General features: G+C 34.9%; 2 protein-coding genes across 16 annotated transcripts in view; one reads left to right on the plus strand and one right to left on the minus strand.

Annotated features, from left to right (window-relative positions):
• Positions 1-6,403, plus strand: part of LOC105346009 (pleckstrin homology-like domain family B member 1) — a 58,306-nt gene extending 51,903 nt beyond the window's left edge. For all 13 annotated transcript variants that reach the window (XM_066075567.1, XM_034446510.2, XM_034446512.2 and 10 more), the window contains 3 exons: positions 4,198-4,294; positions 4,427-4,573; positions 4,670-6,403. In XM_066075567.1, coding sequence (XP_065931639.1) covers positions 4,198-4,294; positions 4,427-4,573; positions 4,670-5,110 — 685 coding nt within the window. In that variant the 3' untranslated portion in view covers positions 5,111-6,403. The remainder of the gene's footprint in view (positions 1-4,197; positions 4,295-4,426; positions 4,574-4,669) is intronic.
• A 1,639-nt stretch (positions 6,404-8,042) lies between these two features.
• LOC105346008 (cell adhesion molecule Dscam1) overlaps positions 8,043-25,681 on the minus strand; it is a 32,311-nt gene continuing 14,672 nt past the window's right edge. Inside the window, exons 8-39 of one of the 3 annotated variants that reach the window (XM_034446516.2) lie at positions 25,402-25,512; positions 24,123-24,281; positions 22,614-22,768; positions 22,134-22,260; positions 21,553-21,672; positions 21,124-21,318; positions 20,831-20,978; positions 20,282-20,430; positions 20,029-20,160; positions 19,580-19,818; positions 19,218-19,455; positions 18,668-18,814; positions 18,279-18,434; positions 18,007-18,143; positions 17,752-17,905; positions 17,505-17,619; positions 17,147-17,301; positions 17,000-17,017; positions 16,084-16,182; positions 15,628-15,813; positions 15,264-15,439; positions 14,798-14,918; positions 14,537-14,698; positions 14,176-14,409; positions 13,790-13,929; positions 13,550-13,673; positions 13,299-13,427; positions 12,764-13,009; positions 12,425-12,590; positions 11,821-11,969; positions 10,929-11,085; positions 8,043-10,634 (exon numbers count right to left, since the gene is read on the minus strand). In XM_034446516.2, the coding sequence (XP_034302407.2) occupies positions 10,541-10,634; positions 10,929-11,085; positions 11,821-11,969; positions 12,425-12,590; positions 12,764-13,009; positions 13,299-13,427; positions 13,550-13,673; positions 13,790-13,929; positions 14,176-14,409; positions 14,537-14,698; positions 14,798-14,918; positions 15,264-15,439; positions 15,628-15,813; positions 16,084-16,182; positions 17,000-17,017; positions 17,147-17,301; positions 17,505-17,619; positions 17,752-17,905; positions 18,007-18,143; positions 18,279-18,434; positions 18,668-18,814; positions 19,218-19,455; positions 19,580-19,818; positions 20,029-20,160; positions 20,282-20,430; positions 20,831-20,978; positions 21,124-21,318; positions 21,553-21,672; positions 22,134-22,260; positions 22,614-22,768; positions 24,123-24,281; positions 25,402-25,512 (4,838 nt within the window). In that variant the 3' untranslated portion in view covers positions 8,043-10,540. Of the gene's footprint in view, positions 10,635-10,928; positions 11,086-11,820; positions 11,970-12,424; positions 12,591-12,763; positions 13,010-13,298; positions 13,428-13,549; positions 13,674-13,789; positions 13,930-14,175; positions 14,410-14,536; positions 14,699-14,797; positions 14,919-15,263; positions 15,440-15,627; positions 15,814-16,083; positions 16,183-16,999; positions 17,018-17,146; positions 17,302-17,504; positions 17,620-17,751; positions 17,906-18,006; positions 18,144-18,278; positions 18,435-18,667; positions 18,815-19,217; positions 19,456-19,579; positions 19,819-20,028; positions 20,161-20,281; positions 20,434-20,830; positions 20,979-21,123; positions 21,319-21,552; positions 21,673-22,133; positions 22,261-22,613; positions 22,769-24,122; positions 24,282-25,401; positions 25,513-25,681 lie in introns of all 3 variants that reach the window. The other 2 variants (XM_034446514.2, XM_034446517.2) reach the window with 2 other exon arrangements.

The raw sequence follows: 25,681 nt of genomic DNA on the forward strand, positions 1-25,681 counted from the left end.
TTCTGATGTAATGGCATAATTTATACAAATACGTAGTTATGTACATTATGAGAGAACCAGTGAATCAATTTCACCTGAATTCGGAGGCTGGGAGAAATTAACGATATTGAAAGCATTCAGCTAGGGTCATTATTGATGTGTACGCAACTGCCAGAATCTTGAGTCTTGTTTGAATATCAGTCGGTTAATGTTTTCACAGAGGACCTATGTATTATACTAATATTGATAAGTACTGATATCAGAAATGTAAAATTCAAGGAGCAGAGTTTACAACCTAATACTACACTCTGTTGGTTGAAACTGATCTCAACCAAATGGATTTCTTCTTTGGGAATGTACAGTTTTTTTTATGCTGACAGTTTCATGCTTCAGATGAAATGATGAAATGCAGTTGATAATTTGTGAAATGACTAATCGTTGAGATTAGTTTAATAAATTTTTGAAGTCTGATTAAAAATGAAGCAGTGTACAAGCTATGGATAATCCTAAGATAATTGTGAGTGAAGTGAAGAAAAAGAATGGAATTTCTAATCACATAGGGGGTTCTCCCCGGGTGACGTTTAAAACCTCACCCTCTAAAGTGGGGGACTCGCGACAGAGTATAGCCAGGGGATTTAATTTGGATTATTGTTGGTTTTGTGGAAGGCCCATGAATGGGTGAGTGTCTATAATTGTCTACATGTATGTGAATGCATATCATAAGTTTATCTGGGTATATGATTTAGTTTAAAGTAAAACATTCATTAATTCATTTAAAGATGTGAAGATATAACCGTTTTACAGAGTTATAGCCTTTTAACACTAGCAATTAGATTTGTGTGTCATCTTGAATTGAGAATGAAAAAAAAAATGATATTTTTGCCCATTTTAAATTTTTGTCATATATTCTCTCCCTCAAAACAAAGCTAATTTGTGTGCTGTACGTTTTCCAATCGCACAAATAGTATAGGCTTATTATAATCGGTGCTAGTGAAGGGGTGGCATTTTTGTAGATGACAGCTAAATTAAGGCCTGGGGCCAGTCTTTATATATCAAACCTAGTGCAATTAAATTGATTTCTAGCCATCTAAATCAGTCTTTATTAGGTCTGATGCCCTTGAAATCCCTACTATTTATCCCAGCATTATAACAATCCATGAAGTAAATTTGTGGTTGGAATCAGTATGGCATCTATTGTTTCAGATACCAATGCACATTTTTTTGGCACCCTGATTTATTTACATCTAAAAGAAACATAAGTCTTCATGATCAGGATGTCCAAATTAATTAAGTCATCAAAAAAAATGATTCAATTGTCATACTTGCCTGTTTCTGATAAATTGTACTATGATGATCTAAGTGACCCGGCAAATAAATTTCAACACTCAAAGAAAAAAACCCTAATGAAATTAATTTGTAAATGTGAATTTGAAAAGTCCCTTTGATTAGCTGCCAAATTCATATAACATTGTACTGAGAACTGTATACAGGATACCTTCACTGATGCTTTTTTCACTCTAGCTGTCTCTAAAAAAGTTTTAACCATTCATATATTGCCTTTGTTGTATACTCAGCACTGATGCGACGAAAATATTCCCTGTAAATAATACTAGAGTGCACTGAAAATAAAGATGTGAGATAACTTTGAGCTATAAAATAATAACTTTGAAGTTGACATATACTAGGAATTCAATAAACATTCTTGAGTCTTGGATGGAATGGTCTATATGTGTCTATTGGGTCTTATTATTTGTTGGCAGTTCAATTACTAAAGGTTATCTGAACACAATCTCTGGCTCAGATGTTCATACAAATCAATTATTATGAGCTAAAAGTCATTTTCCTATGAAACAAAGCCAGCAATTTCCTCCATTTCCGAGAACTGATGATGAATCAAACACTAATATCAAACCGTAGTGTTTTGAGAGAGATTTCCCCATGGTACCCTTGTTATGTATAAACAAAGGGCAATTAATTAACAAGTCATCATTGCTTTTAGATATCATTTTAGTATCTGTATGTCTTTGTTATAAATCATATGCCTTTTTTTTTGGTATTTCTTCCTACTTGTAAAATATTCCCCATATTTCATAACGCTAATTATTTAGGCGGAGGGTTTGTGTACGTGGGCTCTAATTGAACCTGATGAATCTCCCTGTCAAAATGTTCTGATTTACCTCTGTTATATTACAATTATTGTATTGGGACCGGAGATTATGGTCAGGGAAACTGTCAATATCACCTCATCTTAATTCATCACGTCTTTAGACCGAGATGAACTTGTGACTCTATCACTAATTGATCGTAAAAGACCTCGGACCGGACAGGGACGGTTGTTCCAGCGATTGTCCATTCTCCGGAGCCTCCGGTCATTTCTTAACATCTCCATTTAAATCAATAGGACAAAGCTCAGCTTCAATAAATCCAATAATTGAATGAGAGAAAATAAAACAAGGTATATTTTAATGGTAATGTGAAAATGATAAATCTTGATTGTTTTGTGTAGGGAAAGCATTGAATTGGTCCTTTTTCCTAATGCATTATTGGTTTCAACTAGGGAATCTAAACAAAGCGTAATTAGATTTTGGTGAATCCAAATGTAAATTGTAATCAATAGCCGATTTACCTGTGTACGAACTCAAAGATGCTTATTAAAGTAGAAAAATGAGTGTGATAGTTAAAGATTTTCCTAGCATTCCACGGAGAGCTTTAATCATAAAAAACTGCAGAGCTCAATTAGTTCTATTGAATCAGAGAGACTCGGTATCACAGAGGTTCATCATGTTAATCCACCTTCTATTTTCATGCTCCATCAAGATAACATGTTTTAATTAGAAAATCATTTAGAAATTCTCACAAAAATTTTAACTTCAAACAAATTAGTCAACACCAACAACAGATTTCATGGAATCTTGGCAATTCTAAAATCATTGATTTTTCTCTTGTTTCTTCTGTATTTTTTTTTAACTAAGCACTTAAAAATTAATGTCCTTAGTTCCTTATCCTATACATGACTTTTTGTTCGGAATTGTGGGAGGCAATTTTGTGTATGTAAATTGCTGTGTTGTTGAGTACTATGACTTTGAGATGTACTGTAGTCTAGATTCTTATCTTTAAATATCAGTGGTCTAATTGCTTCCAACACAAATAAGAAGTGCATTTTCATTTACTCATTTTCAGATAACCTTTTGATTAAAATCCCTGACTTGCACTATTGTCAAAGAAACCCAATGATTCAAGCTGTTTTTAATTAATGAGATTAATTATACTTGTACTTTGAAAAAAGGCAGAGCTTGGGTTTTTGGGATTTTTGGTTTTTGGTTTTTGGTTTTTTTTTTTTTTGGGGGGGGGGGGGTATTCATTGTTCACAGAGGCAGTGCAAAATCATGGTAAATCAAGTACCATTCTTTAAAACGATCATTGATCATTGTTTTTAATTATCTTGATATCTAGGTATAACAGTTCATATTAAGTAGAAGAAAAGTCAATGATGAGCGTTCTTTTTTTTTTTGGAAATATTGATTTAAGAATTCTTTAAATGAATACATTTATATGTATACATGAAAGTAAAGCATTTTGTTTCTTGGCATTCAGTGTGGATTGATTGTGTCTATATGTATATACTGAAACAGTGCTATTGTTTCTTTTTCCTTTCACTGTTGGTTTTTGTATTGAGGGGGAAAAAATCAATTTCTGAGTGTATTTCACTGAACTTGCCCTTACTTTGAGATACATTAATTTGATTTTTCTTTGAAACCTTTGTGGTGATTTAAAAGGAAAGGCATTTTATGATAATCTGAATTTCTTGGTCTTTATAATAATTATTGATACATGTATTGATAAGTCATGCTGCTTAGAAGTAATTGGTCAATGCTTTGATGTCAAAGCAATGCTTTACCACCAATAATGCTACAGAAAAGGCATTTTATGATAATCTGAATTTCTTGGTCTTTATGATAGTTATTAATATTGATATATCATGCTGTTCTAAAGTAATTGGTAAATGCTTAACAGTTTGATGGAGAAGTATAGGTAATGCTGCTGCAGTGAAATTGTTCTTGTTTAAGACTTTGCAAAATGTACCCCCAAACTGCTGTTGACTAAAATAAAATAGTTATCAAAAGATTTCAAGAAGATGAGTATGTTTTAGACAGATAACAATGTCTCAATTCCTTTGATAAACTTAACTTCTTAATATAATATATGTTTCTGTTTCAGCCTCAGCAGTGGGGAGGACCAGCTGGAGAAGATGTTGGAGCTGGAGAGACTCCTTGCACAGGCCCAGTCAGAGAAAATGAGGATGATAGCAGACCAGGTCAGATTTATTAGTGATTAAAATAGAGTTTTCCAGATCATTTAAATGATTCATAACTGGTTGATTTTAGTGTTGGAGCATTTTGTTATTACCATCAGTAGGTATATCTATGTGTGCTGTAAACTTTTGCAGGTGAAAACTCGGGAGCATGAGATGATGGCCCTGCAAGAGGAGAGACATAAACGAGAACAACTGGAGAGAAAACTGCAAGAGGAGACCCAGCTTAGAGAGGAACTAGTCCAACAGCAGATCAAAATGCGTGAAAAACAGTCAAAACAGGTACGTAAAAGTCTGCCTCAAGAACACCTTTCAGAGCAGTTCAAGTACAATAAAAGGATGGATATTTTTTAAAATGGAAACTATTTTGTTTTGCAGGCTCGTCCTTTAACAAGATACCTGCCTGTTAGAGGTAAAGAATTTGACCTTAAAAATCACATAGAGTCTGCAGGTCATCACCTTGACGACTGTCCTCATCTGGTGGTCACATCCACGAACTGTAGAGGGTGGCTTCAAAAAATGGGCAACAAATTCAAAACATGGCACAGACGTTGGTTTGTGTTCGATAGAAACAAGCGATCTCTGATTTACTACACAGACAAGAATGAAAGCAAACCCAGAGGAGGCATTTATTTCCAGGCGATAGAGGAAGTGTATGTTGACCATTTACGGACAGTCAAAAGTCCCAATCCAAAGTTAACTTTCTGTGTGAAAACTTGTGATAGAACTTATTACATGGTGGCCCCCACCCCAGAGGCCATGAGGATCTGGATTGATGTGATATTCACTGGAGCAGAAGGGTACCAGCAGTTTTTATGATGACAATTGCTTAAGATTAGTACTGGTACTTGACTGTGGTAGAAGGAATGGCTGAACATGCACATAATTTCAAGGAATGGGGATTACATTGAACCTTCCATTCAAAGGGCATTGGGGATCAGTGTGACAAGATTTCAAAGCATGTATTGAACAGTTTGTTACAAGATATGATATAAAGCAGAACAGTAGACGTGTACATTGTAGACTGAGAAGTTGAGATGGAAGTCAGAAGTAGTGTGTGTTGTTGTTGTGATTGGGGTTACCAAAAAAAAGGAAAAAGAAAAACTGCTGACAGATGGACTGCTGAAGCAGTGGTTACCATTATTTTACACAAAAGATATTTGTTGAAATTATGATTACCATTTACCACTGAGTGGTTATCTGCTGAACAGTGCACAGTGGTAAGGTTTCTGATGGTTACCACTATAATGAGTGTACCCAGAGGCAGATGAATAGTGCTGAATATATTATAACTTGTTTTAATCTGAATGACTACACTATTTTTGTATGGTAGGCATAATGGTATTTATACGATAATGATGATACATTGGGCACTTGAATGGTTGTCAAGGGCGACTGTTGTCATTTACTTTCAGGACTCTTTCTGTAAATGTTCATTGTATTCTTTTACTTGTGATGATTCTTTGAAAACACAAGGTTCTCTAGGTAGCTATATACCCAAATATTTTGTTTTAATCAGGTACTTTGTTAGTGAGAAAACCACTTTTCTTAAATGTATACCATATATACATGTAGCTATTTTCATTTTTTTTTTTTAATGTTCAGTGTCAAATGTCAGTCATGCAGATGTCTCCAAGTTATAATTACCACATTGTAAAAACATTAAGACTGTTCAATCAGTTACATAGTGCTCCATGTATGGATGTTTGACCTCCTCACAGCTTTTCTGATTAAGGTTGTCATTTCAAATTTCACAATGAGATTATCAAATTCATTGCATTGAGTACCAAACATCAGCACCATATTTTTTTTCAATTTATAGGATTTTGGATTTTTTAAAAATATATGTAATTTTTTTTAATGGTCTCTGTGTAACTTTGAGTACTTGGTTGGTGTAGACATACTATATTAGTAGCTGCATATTGTTGTTCTTCCATCCATCTTGCCCAAAGTATTTGTGTTACCATAACAACAGTCCGACTTGTCTATGTTGCATGGAGTTTGTTACATGTATATAACTGTTGTGAAAGCTTGACAAGGTCAAGGTCATTTGTTACAAGTTGCTGATATTTATAAATTAATAATGATACTGTAATAAAACACTCAAATCTTTGCCGAGTTCCGTCTATTTTATTGATTTGCACTAAATACCTTTTTCTATTGCAGCCGTCACAACAAGAGATAAGAGAATCAAATTACATGTGCGTTACCTTTGTAGAAAATGTGTTATTTAATCATCTGCAGGCGTAACATATTTGATATCGGATTCGTTGTCTTTTAAAGTCTGTGTACATGGTTGTATGTAAATATACACCATATTAATTTTCACTGAGTGACAAAGGAAAATGAAATGTTGCCTGTTTTATTAATGTTTACTGGTCATGACAGTTTAGTGATATCAAAGAATTGATATGTCATAGATATTTTCTGTTCTTTCTGCATTATATATAATGTGGAGTATATAATATATTAGCTTGCTGCCTCATAAATATCACAAATTCTGATGTTTTTCAGTAAAATGCCTAGTATTTTTAAAGATTATTTCCTCTTCTACATGTATTTATAATAAAATGACCCCTTTTTTTACTCCATGAGTCATGGTTTGAAAAAATTTTGAATACCATTTAAAGGATCTTGAATGAGGGATTTGCTTCAGGAGTACTTGAACTAAATTACTCTTTCATTTATCTCCCCTTGGAAAGGTGAATGGACCTTTATTTAAACCATCACTTAAGGATGCTTTGAATGAAGATAGGTTGAAATTGGCTTAATGATTATGAGAAGATGAATATGTGTAAGGTAAAAGCCAACAAATCTTACCAGACTCCTCTCAAGTGCTGAGGAGAACAGCCTAACTTTAGCCAACAGTCCAGGTGAGCTAAAATCCTGGAGTAACATTACTCCCTCCCCATATTGAAGTCTATGTTAAATGAAGATTCTGTAGAACTTGGGAAGGGATCTGATCAACCATAGAACAGTCAAATTGTGTTATCTCAAACTAGATGGGACTGTTTAAAAACTAGAGTTACCCGAGTATTCAAGATATTGAGGGTAAAATACTAAAAAAATAAGTGGTTGGGACTTACAAATCACTTCGACATGTCCATTGTATTCGAGATGCCAGTGTCAAAGATATCAAAGCTCAACTGTAGTGCAAGTAAGTCTCAATGTTGTGCAAGTAGAGAGAAAAAATTGACCGATTTATCATACTACCGGGTAATCAAAATACCACACCATAAATGCATCAGCTTACATTGTATGGTAAAAATAATATTTGTACACATTGCTTTGTGTAGTTATATGAATAATTAATACAGTTTTAACTGGAGATCTAATTGTCTCCCAATGTAATCATATGTTATTGGTCATTCCATTAATATCACATGACATGTCAGGATCTGTTTCATGCTGAGTTACTAACAGATTGAAAGTTTCCATATTATCCAATAAATAAAAAAATCATGGAAGTAAATTAAAAACCCACTCTTAAACGAAGGAGCTTTTGATTAGATATGTTCACCTACCCTGTTGTACACTCATAAAAAAAAATGTGGGTACATGTACCAGTATTACATGTAGTGTTTTGATGGCTTTGATTTTATATTACGATTATCTCTCGATATCCTTGACAGTTTATGAACCTCATTGGGTTTAATGATTCAGAGATTCACACACACACAAAAAAGTCCTGAAAAAATGGACATAAATTGAAGATGTCACTATCTATGGTAAATAAAGAGAAAGATATTCATTTATTTGACATATTTATTGAAAAACATTCTATTGCACCAGATAAAACAATGGCATGACAAAACTCTCTAAGAATAAATGAAACACAAGAAGAATGGGTTGTCTGTCCTTAGTGTTCCATGTCCATAACTTTATATTTAATACACAACTTGTAGACATTATTTTATTCTCTACCATATTTCTGTTCATATACATTGTAAAGGAGACTGGCCACATTTAAGGGAAAATACTTGAATACCCAACGAGATTAACTCCCTTCCCCACCCCTAATTACATTTTTCATAATATGATAAACTCATTTCATAAGAATTAAATTTTAACTTTTCATTGTGACAAAAACATAAATTATATATTTTGTCCCTCTTAACTTTTGAAAATATTTCCAAATGATTTACAAGATTTATAAGTAAAGGTAAAATGCATGTACCTTATGTCATTCATTTTGTGACATTTTTCTGTACACAGACTTCTCAAATTACAAATATATTGCACATCCCACACGAGGCAAAAATCAATAAACATTTAACAAACATATGATAAATATTAACACAACACATGTAGAAATAGTCAGAGTAACAGAACCAATGCACACTAATATTAATATTTAATATTTTCAACTTTTTCCCCATTCAAATCCAAATAGTCTCCTTAAAGGCTCAATACATATAATATAATATGACTGACATATATAAAACAACCTCATGACAAATTCAGGGTGGGATATAGGGTTTTCTTATTTAAACAAAAATATGAATTATATACAAATAAATAAATCTCAAATAAAATGAATAAAAACTCAAACTAAATGAAAATATAATCGAATAAATAAAGTTTTCAAAATACCTGTACAACTTGATGAATAAATTGGCAGTGAGACGACTAGACTAGACGTTAGCAGGAACAGCTGAGGTATAAAATCATACAGAGCAAACAAAATAAAAATCCCAGCAACTCAACATAAGAATAAATAAGAAATAAAACTGATAATAATGAGCAAATTACAATTATCTGATAAATGCATACAAATGAAATTTTTGATAAAAAATCCGTGTGCCGGACATAGTACCATCAATCACTATAAGTAAAACTATGATGACATCACACAAAATTAGGAAGTAATTGCTTGGACCTCTGTTCATGTAACCATCCATATACTGTGGAATATATCAAACAATAAAATGGCTTGTTTATAAAATTACTTGATATTTATATCCAGGACATTGGCATTATTTGTATACCTTCATTCAAATACCAGAAAAGGTATACGTACAACCAGCACATACCCTAAGGATGGCCTCTGTTATGATATACAAAGAAAATCTCACATATTCAGGTTTAACAAAATTTAAATTCAATATACAAAAGACACAATACGTTGAAACTAATATGGTTAATCTTAACAATACTGTCATTACAATCCCCATAAATATTCATTTATGTACACATTAAAATCTTTTGTTCTCCTAATGCTGTTTGTATCAGCTTGATTGTTTACAGAAAAACCCAAATTTTCAAGAATATCACCTGGATAACAAAATCTAATATCTCGAACTGAGATTCTCAATTTTGGCATAAGAATAACAATTGTATCATTTGTTATCATGCAGTAAATATAGACATCATTATTTTATATTTGTAAAGTACATGTATATTAATTTTAGAAATTTTACATCTATAAACGTGTATTGAAACAAATGCACCAATAACTAAAATTGCAAGAGACACATAAACCTGAAACTAAAGGGACTGGTTAGATCTAGGGAACAAATCATGAATACTGTCAACTGATTACCGCGTACAAACTGCTTGTATTGAAGCACACACAGGATGAAGTTCACAATGCTCAAGTCTACACAACATGGAATACATTGCAGTGTATTTCTCTCCTGTCTTTCCCCGAGAAGTTATTTTGGATTATCACAACTTTTTGAAGTTTCTTTATTGGTGTTGTTCTGCGCCAGTTTGGATATCTGCTGCACACTTCCTGTTAATGGAAGTCCAATGTCTGTGATTGCAGTCACAACCTTCGGCACATGCATACGTAACTTTTAAACCCTCTTCCTCTCCCCAACTCTTCAGTCTTTGAAGGCAATAAACGTATTTTAATCAAGTGACACAACAAGGTCAACACAACCGTAGCACCTCAAAATGTCTTGGCATTTCACACCCGTAAATCCTCTCAATATCAGTTGAATGAAACAGAGTGATTTGCCAAGCAGATGCAATACATAGGGGTCAATTAACAAGCAAACAATACTGCTTTAATTCAAAAGCTGATATGCTTCACAGTTTTTAGAACAGTTGTGTTGTGATTATGATGGGTTAAAAAAAAAAGCATAAGACATCTGTATCCTTCACTTCATGAATACTTGAAGCTCTAGTGGAAGTGATATTGATGAATCATGAAATGTTTGAATTATCCTCTCATGCCAGCTGAGACAATAATTATGAACCTGTCACCATGGAAACCTGTACATTTGTCCTCCTATCAGTGCCATTCTAGACCAGTGTGAAGTCTTCTCTGTATCCTTTGTCCCGTGACTTCTGTTGTCCTGTTATCTCGCCCTCCTCTTGTTCCACTGGACGGTAATGTCTGAAAGTTGTAGATAATTTATCAGTACACTGTGACTGTCCCTATAGTAATTTCTAACAATTAAAGATTTCCTTTATTCCTTGTCATTACTTTCTATCATTAATACATGTACATAGCTGTGTTTATAAAACCCCACAAAACTGTACTTTAACTAAATACTTCATTACAATGAAATGTGAGACCATCTTGGATCCCTACCAACACTTCTCTCTTTCCTAACTCTTTTCATTGTAAGCCTCATAAGCATGGCTATCATCAAAACATTACAAGCAGCATTTCCATTCCTATACAGACCTGTTAAGGAGACTGACAGTTGCTGAGTCCTCGTCCTCTTCGTTAGGACTGGACATGGACGGCTGGGCGACCGCCATCACTAGTGGTCGGCTCTCGTCAGTGCCCGGCGTCTGTAGGGACAGGTCATACTTCACCTTGGCGTGAGGGGTTCTTCTCCCTTGAAAAGTATCAAGTTTCGTGAATGCATTGTCAACCGAATAACAACTGATGTCAAAGTGACTTTAAAAAAACAAATAAAGAATTTCATTTAATTGACTTTTATAAATGTTCAATGAACCAGGAATTGAAATTCAGACCAAGTTGAAAGTGTGCAGTTGGGTGCCATGCTTGCTTTTATGCTTTGTATTATAGTGCATATAATGCTACTTTAAACAAAGGCACCGCTAAGCAGAGCATCCCCTCGCGACATGAATTATTGTGTTGGGGATGCATTATTTAGGAATACACAGTTATTTACATTTAATTGAGGAGACCTAATTGTACTAACTCTCCATTATTAAATTTTTTTAACCTGTACTAGATCTAAATCAAAAAACTATAAAATTGTTGATTTGAAGTGCTTACTTTCACTTAGTTTCACAGTAGTGAAGCTGAAGTAGTTATTGTCAAAACGTACATAAAATTTTGTTTTATTTAATGATATATTAAAAAGTATTCAACTATTGACTTGAAAATTAACAGGGGTTGTCCTTTTACCATGGCAAACAAGTGTACGAAGTTTGATAACTATCTCTGCAAGGGTTTTCTTTAAATTTTGCTTCCAAGCTGAAGAAGACACACACTTACAAACACATGCACAGCAGCGATGATACATCCCCTTCGCTACAAGTTGGGCGAAGTGATAAAAATGTGAGATAGATGCTTAGTACATGTAGTACATGTACTTTCTTACCTCTTCTCATTGGTGTTTTGTCCGACTCTGGCAGCTGGCTGTCGGGTAGGTAGGAGGAGTAGCCCCTGGGGGGACTGTGGGGAGACTGACGACCTTGGAAGGTGTAGGTCACCTCTTCACTACTAGTGGTACTGGTACGACTGTGGGTCCTATCAATAGTACACAAACCAGTATCAAACCTCACAGTCTTAAACTTTATAACATGAAAAGTTCAAAATATTGGTTTTACCAAGTACTGGTACTTATTAATTTCACTGAATCTGTCTTTATTGACGACAGAAATTTTAATATCTAAAATCAGAATACATAATAGTTAACACCAAAGTCTGTAGTCTTGAATAATGATAAACTTAAGAGCAAGAGTACTGTAAATTCCTTATTTTTCACAAGTACTTAATTCCGCAATTCTGCTGTTTTGTATCAAATCGTGAGAATATAAAATTGCGATCACCAATTTTTTGTTATAAATTCCTATAGTTCAAAACAGTCTGAAAAATAAAAGCCAGATTTTAAAATCAGAGAGGGTTGCTTCTCGCAATTTTATGCGGAAATTAATTTGTCTTAATTTCTCAGGAATCTACAGCAAATGATTTCTAAATCATACCTTGGTACATAGCTGGGCATGACCTGCCTCTTGGTCAGCTGATTCCTCTGTTTGTTTCGTCGCCCCTTGATCCTTCGGGGCTGGGTGGGTCTCTCGTTAGTCTCACACTCTGTGGTGTCACTCTCAGCTTCTTTGCGAGATCTCTTTATAGTTGGTTTCATGTCACCTAAAGGTAACAAATCAGAATACTAACTTAGAAATAAAGTCACAATTTACCGGTACAAGCATTTTGTGCCGATTTACTTTCACAATTCAGGCTTTGTAAGTAAAATAAATGAGGCAATTTTTATGCCACATTTTCTGTACTAGGTATTTCATTGCTAGTGTACAGAAGCTTACTGGTATAGTGGACTTCACAGGAAGCCTCCCTCTGTTCGTTAGGTTTGGGGGGTGACTGAGTGAACTTGACAATTCCTGGCTCGGTGCCCACTGAGCTGTCTGTAGGCTGTGAGCTGGACTCAGGCTGAGACTCGTACACTACTGGGGGTGGGGGGTTGTGTTTGGCATTCTCTAGGGCCTCTAGCAGCTCATCTCGACTGGAGGAGACCGTGGTCACACTGGAGATTATGCTCTGTCTCTGGCTTCCTGTTAAATTGGAAAAATTTTCAACTATATTATATTATTTTGATTAATCTTCCAGTCTCTGCCTTTCTCGGTAAATTTCATAATTCAAATATATTTTGTTGTATTGATTCATCTATTGTAGAACTCTTGTTTAACAATGCATGTACATGTATTATGAATCTGAAGCAATGTTTACATTGATCAATGGTTTTATAACAGAAGGATAGATATCGAGAAAATTTAAAAAAAAAAAAATCCTACAATGTGCCATATTTGTTGCTTGATGCTTTGAGATCTTTGACACACTGACCTTTTTCGTCGGAGCTGGAGGGACATTTCTTGGACTTGCTGTAGGAGCTGTGGGGTCTGGCTGGGACCTGGGTGAACAGGGCATGGATCTGGTCAGCGCTGGCATACTTCCTTGGGCTCAGAATAAGTCCTAGGGAAAAGATAAACATTTACGGTAATCAAAATTATCAATTAACATTTCAGTTATTCTTTTGTACGTATATAAATCAATCACTGCAGAAATTTACAGTGTACACAGATAATTATTGGTACCTTGGTTGTCGTAGCCCTCCGTCGTCTTGAGAGGAATGAGCGGAGGATGGGGGTCTTTGGCAACATCTCCATTATCTCCCTTAGCATGAAAGAAAGGCACATAGGGCTCCGATGGAGATATCATCTACAAAATATGAGGTAGGGATATTTAATCATACAAGATTATCAAAATAGCAATAAGAAAACAATCATAATCATATTCAAATAGTGTTGATAAAATGGTACAAACAACAAACATACTGCTTTTTGAGCTTCGAGTTTCTGCAGACTGATGTCATCCAGGTCTGGGGATTTGTCTCGCTCTGACTGCTGTTCTTTCTCCATGATCACCTGCTTCATCTGGTTAAATGTGGCATAAGGGTTGATGTTTCCATCATCTTCTACATTAAAAATAGGAATTTTTTACAGTCTTTAAAATGCAGTTTATCCATATCACCTAAAGCATTTTAAAACATGGATCCATCTAGTTGTTTTTCATAAGTTAAATTGATGCATGAATTCATAGTATAATGACATCAGTTTGAGAATATTTCTTTAGACTAAAATATTGCAGGAAAAAAGAATGAATAATGGCAAGTCTAACTTCATACAAAATTTTGGTATTAATAAAACATTGCTATGTTTACCTGAGCGGCTGATGGATCCATTGTCACTGTTAGTCTTGCTGGATCCATTGTTCAGCCAAGTAGGACTGTTGTTGGTCAAATTCTCATCAGAGTTGAATGAAATCAGCAAGTTGACATTCCTCTTGCCGTACGGCTCAGTATTTCCTCCATCAAAGTCAAAGTTGAAACGTTTGTCAAGGTCATTCATCAAGGAGGTCTCAGCAGTTATGTCTCTCCTCAAGTTTGAGGCACTTTCTGTACAAAGGAATAAAAAGCCTTTTATTTTTATTACACATATATAAGATCTGGTGAGCTACTTGCAAACAAGAAATGAGCGACATCAATTATGATCATGCTTTCTATTCTTTCAAATACTACATACCTTTCATTTGAATGAGCTCCCTTCGCCGCCTCATATAGAGTAATACTGCAATGATGAGAATGAGGAAAGCAACAATTCCAAAACAGAGAGGAATCATGATGTACGTCTTCTCATAGAAGTTACTCTCCTCCTTCTTTGTGATAAACAGTGGTGTGATAGTATCTGAAATATCGAAATTGTCAGTAGGGGGAAATTCACTTCTGTCTCCCACAAAAGTAATTCATGGCAACTCAGTTACTGATAGAAAGGTTAAAATCTTACGGCCATGATAGGTGAGGGTGGCAAACTTGAGCTCGCTCTCTGTTGATCCGGCGTCACTGTGAGCAATGACCTTCATCACGTACCAGGTGGCAGGGTGAAGGTCTTCAACAGTGTGGATTGTCTGAAATTTCAAAAAAATTAATTAGCATTTCCTAAACTTAGCACAGAGTACAATATACTGTGGAATCATTAATTTTCGTGGGGGATAATTTTCGTGGATTGCCTAAATTTTACAGGTTCGTGGGGACGTAATTTCGTGTATTCGCCTAAACCTATAAAAGAAATATGACATTATTACCCTTATTTATTAATTCGTGGAGGATGTTAATTCGTGGATGAGAGGTACCCACGAATTCCACAAAAATTGAGCCAACACGAAATCTAATGATTCCACAATATGGAATTTCGACTTGTCTTTTCAGGCATATTAATTTAAATTTAACATTAATTTTATTGTATGTCCCACCTTGTTGCTTTGGATGTTATTTGACACCTCCGTCCATGCTGTATCTCCCCACACTTTATATTGGACAGAGAAAAAACGTATTGGACAGCCTGATGTGATCCAAGTATTGAGGTCAAGGTCAACTGACGTCACATTGATGACTTTCAATAGCATGCTTTGTGGGGGCATAATTGGTGCTGAAAATTATATCAAATTTTTTTCATATCCACTTAATACGTCTATTAGTAAATTTACAGGACGATATATATCGTTGTTGATTGATTAATTTCTAATCTATCCACACTATAGAATGAGTTTTTTCAATTATTTTAATATCAAAGATTTGATTCAAGTAGCCCACGCTCTTAAAATGTGAATGACATACTAGAGCCATTAGTTTTGACGGACATGATGTCACTGTCGGGGCTGTATCCGAGACGATTGAGGGCGTTGATGTAGAACTTGTAGGTGGTACCACACAGCAGACCAGTCACCGTTTGTGTTCGGTTGGTCGGACCAGCGTGGATCTTCTGCCATACCTCATGGTCCTTCTTGAAGTGAATCACAAAACCTAAAGAAAGTCAAAATAAATGGATAAGATTTTGTATAACTAATCCAGATTACGGTAATTAATAATTTACTCTTTAGAATACTTGTTAAACTTTCCATTTCATAACCTCCGTAAATTAATTAAGATGCAAAACAAAGCTTTTATGACAGAAAAGTACTCCTTTCAAAACATAACAAACAGGTAACAAGGTAACAGAATTTGCTCGATACCAATCGGGAGAGAGGAAGAGAGAGGCATTGGTCGAGTCTGTTATTTACAGGAGTTGCTTACCTTGAATTGGACTTCCACCATTACTGCCAGATCTCCAGTTCATTTGAATTGTGGAGGTTGTCGTGGCAACAACATACAAACTTGGGGGTTTTGGGGGAGCTATGTAAAGATACGGTCAGATATATTCACAATGATTTCTTTGTTAATGTCAGCATATTATTTAATTAGTATACACAACATCATACATCAGTGTATCTGATACTTTCCTTTCAAAACTGAAGGTCAACATTGAAAAAGGATTTTTAAGTATATTATTTTGTTAACAAGGAATGTGGGAATTAAAGCATCATCTACCGGTACATTCAGTTACATTATCTCATTTTTACCTTCTAAACATTAAAATAAAAACCACAACTAAACAACATAAAAAGGTTAACCTCTACAATTTCATTAAATACAGATAAATTACATGTATTAAATTAGATTATATGAATATGAAAACAATGATTATCTGATGCAGCAATAGAAATATCAGAAATGTTATTATGAGCAGCATCCAGATGATCATGCATTCATGCAATGATTTGCCATTTCATTCCATTTTTATATTCCTTAATTCATCAAGCACACATACCATGAATTAATGTATTATTAATATTTCATGCCACTTTAAAAACAAATTTTGTTTATGATACTTGGTTTAATTTCAAAATACTCAACAATTAATATGGTAATTCTTTTTTTTTTAAACCACAACATTTACTGAATGACAAACTATAAAAGAATGTTTATATTTTTCAAACCATGACAAGAATAAAAAAATGATGTTAGAAGTCAGAGAATGGTTCAGGTGATTTAGGGTAAGAGGCTGTTGAGGAGTTTTTAATAAAGGTAAATAAAGGAAATGTTCAGGCAATATGATTCACAAACTAACAACAATATAGAATAAAAAAGACTGATTATGCCGGTTACTCACTTGCCAACTTATCACTGACTGAGTAAGTCAAAAGAAACATTAGAATAACCAGTAAAGTTACTTTCTCCATAAAAATGCAATATCAGCAGATGTAATGTATTGGGGTTTTTTTCCCCGTTTTTTTTTTGGTTACCCCCGTTTAATTACCTTGAACGCTGATTGCATAATTAATTTCGTCAGAGCCGTAGACATTTTCCGACCGACAGGAATAGTTAGCTGCATCACTACCGAGGACGCCATTTATATGCAGAGAACCATTCTTCAGAATCTGTAATCGCTCATTCACAATTAAAGGTCTTCCCCTAAAATGGAAATGAAAATTTAACTTGCTCTTGTCTTACTAAAGGAGATAATTCTAAAATTTTATCTTTTTTTTAGAAACAGATAACTACAAGCATGCCAGTTGCATACATAACATCACTAGCCAGAAAAATATCTGGTATAGAACAATTCTAGAAATATTCAAGACTCAAAAGAAGATCAATGAAATAAACAAAACTCTTACCGTATTTTCCACTTAATAATGGGAGCAGGATCCCCTACTGCTAAACACTGCAAAGTCAAAGTATGTTGCCATGGTATCAACATAACAGCTGAAAAGCTGGCAATGCGAGCAGCCACTGTAAATAGGTAAATGACAAGTTACTTTTATGTAACAACAGCAAAAGATACTGTCAATAAATGATTTTTTTCTTCTTCATATTTTTACTTCTATTTAATAAATAAAAATTGTTTGCTGTCAAATGCTTCACCTTTTTCCTGGGGAGCAGTGGTGACACTGTGAGTTCTCTCCCCTTCCCCTATGATGGTGTTGGCAGACACCTCAAATCGGACCTCCTCATTAAGTGACAGGTTGTTCATGTAGTAAGAGGTCTTCACGGGAGGTAACTCTAGTTTACTCATCAACTAAACAAAAAGCATAAACGTTTTGATTAAAAATTCTGCTGAGAGTTATTACAAAATAGGTAGAACTGTTCACGACACAACATTGATATTTACATACATACCTCAGTAGAAGTGCTGTTGTAGACATAGACGTTGTATTTTGTGAGAATTCCATTGCTGTGGAGAGGTGGTTTCCACGATGCCATTACAGAGGTGTTACTGACAGGGAGAGCTTTAATGTCTGCTGGTCGCTCGGGAGCTGTACAAAAACAAAATACCAACAATACCACAAATGCACCATTTACGAGGTTACGAAACCAAAAAATACACATAATACAATCAAAATGTTCCATTCTTACAATGATGTGGGAGTTGTCCCCCTGTTGCTACATACCATCTTGCTGTGTCAACACAAACAGCGGCTCACAGCGGACCCCCTCTCCCTTCCTGGTGAAGGCCAGCACCTGGAGACTGTAGTTTGTGTACTTGGACAGACCAGTAATGGTGGCCTCTAGTTCTGATGACACTACAGCATTGGAGTCACTCTCATCTACAAAACATTCAATATTTTACACATTTTCTTATATAAAGTCAATCCTATTGCTCTGTTTCACGATATCATAATCATTTATAATGCTGACAGATTTTTTTTAACAAATCTTTTTTTCAATTACAAAGAATGAATCTTCAAAAACCAACATTCATAAATTTGGTGTAATGTTATTATTAAGTAAATACTCAAGATTTCTCAGTAAAACAAGTATAGATGGTATTAAATCTTACCTTCATCAAAGCGCACAGGTTTGTAATAGATCTTGTATCCCTGCAGTATTCCGTGGAGTGTGAAGAGGGGTGGTGGGGACCAGACGACCTTGATACTGCGGGAGTTGATGGCGGTCGCCTGCACTCCTTGTGGTGGCTGACTGGGAACTGCAACACCAGACAATAACTCAACAAACTGATCACACGGTATATTTTAACTAAATGACTAATAACTAAATCCAAGTCATTTGAATCATGTACAGATTCAGCTAAAGAACAAATCTTATGCATATTATCTATTAATTTTAGAATATCATTCCTTAACAGGTATAAAAAGCTGCAATAATGTTGCCAATTCCTTTTTTTTTATTGAGAGAGGGATGCATTTTGGCAGCTTAGGTATACATTAATATACATGTATTACACAAAAGATACATTACAATTGAGATTTTTCATAATCTATTGAATCAAAATGCAACCTTTGACAATGCCCAGTCTCAAATGAAAATCGAAAAGAAGATATGCATAACTGTCACAAAAATGGAAAAAGAAGTGACTGAGAGTGACTAACCGTCTTCCAAGGTGAAGACCTGAGCATCAGGGGACGGAGGACCCCTCCCTAACTGGTTATAGGCCTGGACATGAACTGTGTACTCCGTGAATTTCTCTAGGTTGTGAATGTCCACCTCTGGCAGAAACTCTCCGTCAATGGATTTTGTGATGTAGATGAATCGGGACTGACTGTCCTTCTCCTTGTATCCTATGTAGTATCCTAAAATCTCTCCATTTTGATGATCTGGTAAAGGTGGCTAGAAGTACAAAAACTCTGTATCAACAATGTACCAAAACAGGTCTGTTTCACATTCTGCATTTTAACAGTCTCCAATTCTTTAAAAGATCTCTCCCATTTCTTAAGTTTTAAATATTCCCTACCATCCATGATATCCGGAGAGACTCGGACCCTATAGCCTTGACATTGACCTCGGTGGGTGGCCCTGATGGTTTCTCTTCATCCAATTTGATGATGAGACTTCCACTGGCTTTACCATATCCAATAGAGTTGTTCGCTAGCATCCTTACTTCATACACATAGGCAGGATGTAGGTCAGAAATGGACGCAATCAGTTGATCAGAACTTACAGTCACATTTGGTATAACACCTTGCCAGACCGCTGAAAAGAGAAGACATGCAAACTAAAACCATCAATTAGAAAGTGACAGGATCACTAGCATAAATATAGTCATAGTTTTTATTTCAAAATCTTACAAGGTACTTTAACACATCTTATGACAGTTCTTTGTCATAAAATCTCTCATCATTTACAAATACCATCCAATGAAAACATTTTAGATGATATCAGTATCATTGCTGTATTGCTGACCTTTTTGCTCTTTGTACTGAACAGAGTAGAACAATATTGGACTATTTCCGTCATAAGGAGGCTGCCATTTCACTTTGATGGTGCGACTTGTTTTCTTGACCAAGGTTAAGTTCTGGGGTGACTCTGGTTGCTCTAAAATTATAGACAGACACTCTTAAAGAAATAATTAAGTCTGGGAAGAAATTTAGTGTTAACATGTACTATAAATTATAACTATGACATTCACTTCATTCATAAAAATCGTATTATTTACCCAGCACAACTAATCTCATGGCTAAGACGGCATTTCCAAACTTGTTTTTTGCTGTACAGACATAGAAGCCAGTGTCCCCTCTCTCTGCAGGGCGGAGGGTCAATGCTGATAACTTCCCTCGTGATGTCTGGGTTGTAGTGATCAGCCTTCTACTTAAAGAAATGCACAACAACAAAAACGTACATTAGATTTACTGATGAACAACAAAACGTATCTTAGATTTATTGATGAACAACAAAACATACATTAGATTTATTGATGAACAACAAAATATTCATTAGATTTATTGATGAACAACAAAACGTACATTAGATTTATTGATGAACAACAAAACGTACATTAGATTTATTGACCGTACTAATCTCTCAAAAACCAAACCTAATACAATATCAGTGATGTATACGGGTCAACGGAATCATTTGCTGACCCTATATTCATACAACTTAAAACACTCTAACCTTACAACAAAGCTACTGTGACACACCAGGTCAATGGAGCAGTTTCTGACCCAAACTCTTACATCTGATAAATAATACTACTATTACATACCTGGTCATGCCAGCAGTGCTAAGGGTCTGGGCATTGAAGCTCCAGGTGACAGACAGGGGCTGGTCCCCAATGGCCTGGCAGTCCATTGTCTTGTTCTGACCTTTTATCACTGTGTAGTTTTTCTCCACTTCGTCAAACCGTGCAGGAACTAGATATAAAATAGATTACATGATATGAAATTGGTTACAAGTAAATGATTTTAGCTATATTGCTGTAATATTTTTCTTTTGTCCAAATTATGATAAAATGTTAGTTCTTAAATGTAAAAGAAAAAATATTATAAAAAGACGCACTGTGAACACGGAGAAAAATGACTTTGCTAATTCCTGGTCCAACATTGTTCATTGAGTGACAGAGATAATATCCATGGTCCTCTTCTTTGGCATTTCTGATGACCAAGGTTCCATTACTAAACAGCTGCTTGGAGGCAGTTGTGGCATTATCATTGGCAACATAGCGAATTGTTTGGTAGTGCCCTGGGTTTTTACCTGGAAAATATAATCATAATGCAACTCAAATCAGAAATTGATGAAAGGATTCTTAGGCCTCCTAAGTTAACCAGTATGCAAAATTAAAACTTTTTTTTAATATTTGGCATTTGACTGTGAAAGAATAACAGGAATATGCAAAGGGCAAAACTAAAATCATGATGGTTATGTGCTGACTATTCTTGCTAATATGCCAGCACACATTTCATGCTATATCACTCTGTTCTATCATACCTATTGCCTTCTTCCACTGGATGGTCGGTTTGGGAGAACCTGTGGTGAGACAATCTAGTGAGACTGAGTTTTTCAGGATTACAAATGAGTCTCCAGGCTCCATGACCCATCTTGGAGGGACTGAAATAATAAAAATATATATTTAATATCACATGTTTGCCTCAATATTAGGTGTATATTACCCGTGTAACAATTTTTTATATGCTGAACATATTTTACACTGTAATGACCAAACAATAGGTTTTTATGCATATATTAGGATATTTTGCATTTTATCAAGAAAGATTTAATTACCTTATAAAGAATGAGTATAAAGATGTGATAAAAAAAACATCTTGTGATATTTGATGGTAAATGTATATGATTTTAACCTATGTTAAGTGTGTTTTACATCCCCTTGCAAAGGTTTGGGGATAGCAAACTCACAACTGGTTAGATAAAAATTATATACATGTACAATATACCATCACAATTCAAATCATGAGAGATCTTTATCATCTTATCTAAATCCAATACATGTACTTCCAAACTGCCTTGAAGAATTCAGGTCATTATAGGTAAATAAAATAAATGTTAACTACCATCGACACGCAATGTTGCTGTGTAGTTGGTGGTAGCCGCGGCATTGCTGGCCTGACAAGTGTAGTTCCCGTTGTGTTTGGGGTTGGCGTCTCCTATGGACAGCATGGTGATGAAGTCATTCAGTTTCTGTGTAGGTGAAATTATTCAAATAATAAATAAAACTCCCACATACAGAATACACATTTATCTAGAATAAATAACACACAGGAATATCATTTCCTCACAACAAGCCATATATCATCAAGTTTTTTTTAATTTTAATGACAGGACTGTTCTTTTCCAGTTTTACTTTACATTAGTAATTAGTTGCTAATTTAAAATCTACAAATTCTGGAATTAAGTACATGTAGTTACATTCAGTTATGCTAAAAGAATTGATCAAAGGACCAAAGATAAAGTGCTATTACTGGTCAGCTTTACTAGAATTTTATGACCAGATTGCCCTTTTTCTGTTTTCGTCATTCTCAATGCATGTATACCTGTACTTGAATGCCTAAATCTGGGGGAATAACTTCTCCATCTTTGGTCCACACAATGTGTAATGGCTGGTCACCTGTTTTGACTGCACATGTCACAACAATTCTGTCCCCAAGTTTCTTGTTCTCAAAGGAAAAAGCATCAATTACTGGGGGCTCTAGGAAGAGAAACATGTTAAAATTTAGTACAGTATATGAGAAAATAAAACGCTTCATACAGACACAGTTGTGTATTGTGGAGGCCTGAAGGGCCCTGTTTCATTTTTTGTACAACAACAAATCCATTTTGATGTCTAGGACAGATATAACACAGTCCACTGTGTTACAGAAGCAGAAGCTGTTGAACAGGCATCAATCAAAAATCAAATGCCGTCATAAAAAGGATATGTATCTGGAGGTGGTAGATGACTAATTCATGTACTAGTATTCTTCCAAAGCCATAGGAAAGCTAAAGAGACATGTACATATTCAGTACAATTCTACAATCTCTCTCTCTCTCTCTTTCTCTCTCTCTCTAACACTAACACACAAACACTCTCTGAGGTCTTAAAAAGATGGCCTAATTGTGAGTCATGTTCAGATTGGAAGAAATCACATGACATTTTATATCAGCACATTTTTATTACAGTTCACCTTCAGCATCACTGCTCAGCACAAAAACAGCTTCAATTGCAATCAATCAATAAAAAACACCACAGCGCTAAATACATGCACCTAATAACTGGCAGTTTATTTTTAGTTTTCTTAAAAGGAAGGTCAGTACTTGAATGCTAGAGAGAAATCTCTACATAACATAGAACTGTCCGATATGTCAGCCTACAGTGAAATTAACATGCATCTTCCTAAAATGTTTTATCTTCTGACTTGTAGCTCATAAAATGCCCCTTATTAATTTATCCAAATATCATAATTGTTTTATCTTGAGAAATATATTATGGCATTATATTATTGTACATGAAACAATCTGGAAGTATAGATTTCTTCACCATGCAGTTTAAGTCTTTTTTAATGATATCATGTAAAAGGCTGCCAAACTCCGATATTTTTTCTTCCAAGTGATTTATTTGCATGGTTTTAGTTGACCCAGTTCCTATCTACAGAAATAATGTGTCAATAACTGTCGACTCACTTCGCCTGAAATCAATAAAAGCCACCAACAGGAATTGTATATACAGAGGGGACATGTATTTTCCACCAACTCAAGTGCATGGACCATGTTTATCAGAGGCAATCAAAAGTGCATACACTGTACCCAAGCATATTTCTACCTGATATATTCAATGATTTTTGCATCGATGACAAATCCTTCTAAAAATAGTTATTATGCAATACACTTGAAATGAAGCCAATGCTGTACTGTGTTTTACAAAATTGATTTCATTCCTTAGTTTTGCTCATTAAATGATAAAAAAGGAAACTAAAGCATATAAAACAAAAAAGCATGAATAATAGTGAAAAAAAAAAATAAATGAAGATTCAAATATGGTGTAGTTTGAAATTATGAATACCAACCCACAACATTGACGTAGACATGGCGGTACGACCCTTGTCCATTAGAATTCTTGGCAGTGCAGGTGTACTCCCCAACATCATGATCCTTCTGTACCCCCTCGATAAACAGGGTGTCATTGACAACTTTTTGGAGGTGGTTCTTGGGAAGAACATTATGCCCTAAAAAATAAAATATGCTCATGTGAATAACTGAAAATGCATAAAATTACAAGCAATCTTGTCCATGTGGGTCAATGCATGATATTTAAACAATAAAATGTTTTCTTCATGTACACAAGTATGTTAGCTAAAAGAAACAGCCAAATCAACTCCTGTGAGACTCCAAGTCTAACATCATCATGATTATTTCGTGCAGTCCGTGATTTTACTTAGGTCGCTGTAGGCTTCGACCAATCGATAAACAGGGCCTGTCAATTTTTTTTGGTCAGTTTCAGCCACTGTAGATTTCGACCCATCGATAAACTGGCTGGGTGTGCAGATTTCAGTATGACTGTTAATTTCTATACAGCTATGAATTAAACAATTAGTAAGAAATTGAGGAAATTATATTTGGAAGATGTAAATATTAAAAAATGAATAAGGGCAGATACGTACATATATACAAGTATATGTCCCTGATAGTGATAGGGCTGTCTTTACTACTGTCGATCTTAATGTTACGTAAACAACAATGTTAAGAGGATCAACAGCTGATCTGTGAGTTAATGCCAAATGCAAAAATGCGTTAAATAGATTTAGTTCTGGTAAAATGTTTTTTAAGCTTCCTATTCACAAATCATACTGTAAATCAATAACAAAAAATCTTGAAATAATTGTTTACTTCCCACCTACCATTCCTACAACTTATAAAACTGCACATGCTACCTTAACACTGCTACAGAGTACAAAGGTATTCTCTTTTGAGAAGTTGACAGGTATAGTATCAACATGGATGTTGGATATGCCTGTCCACTCCTCAAAAGAGAATAAGTACAAAGGATGTTTTTTACGTCGGTTACTCGATGTAAGATTCTTAATCATCCCCACTCAACAATCATATATATAAAATTTCTATAAATTAGCATACAAAACAAAGAAACAAATAAAAACTTCACCATTCTACCTTAACCTACAGCTGTAACGTTACAAGGAACAATGTTTGTAACAAGGTTATAATTTCCCGCCATTTTTTCACAGGAAGTCTGCATTGCAACAAAAGTTGACACCTACACTGGATAACTTTCCGGGTAAAAAAAAAGTCAGTTCAAAGAATAAATCTAATAAATATATCTTAACTCACCTTTTGACCACGTGACTTGAGACACAGGATATCCAGCGACATAACATCGTATAGAAAAGTTCTTTCCAGCAGTAGTGGTCACGTTTTCCATAGGTCTAACAAACGGAACACCTACGATAATCAAAGTACAAAAAGTACTCATGGGATTGATCTATAGGATGGTTGGGGGTACAATAAATGGTTCAAATAGAATTTTTATTTCTAAAATGTACTGTACAAATAATTTAATGTTACACATGTTTGTTTTACAATGTCATGCATCCATACCCCCCCCCCCCCC

Source organism: Magallana gigas, chromosome 2 (assembly GCF_963853765.1).
Source record: "Magallana gigas chromosome 2, xbMagGiga1.1, whole genome shotgun sequence".
NCBI lineage: Eukaryota > Metazoa > Mollusca > Bivalvia > Ostreida > Ostreidae > Magallana > Magallana gigas.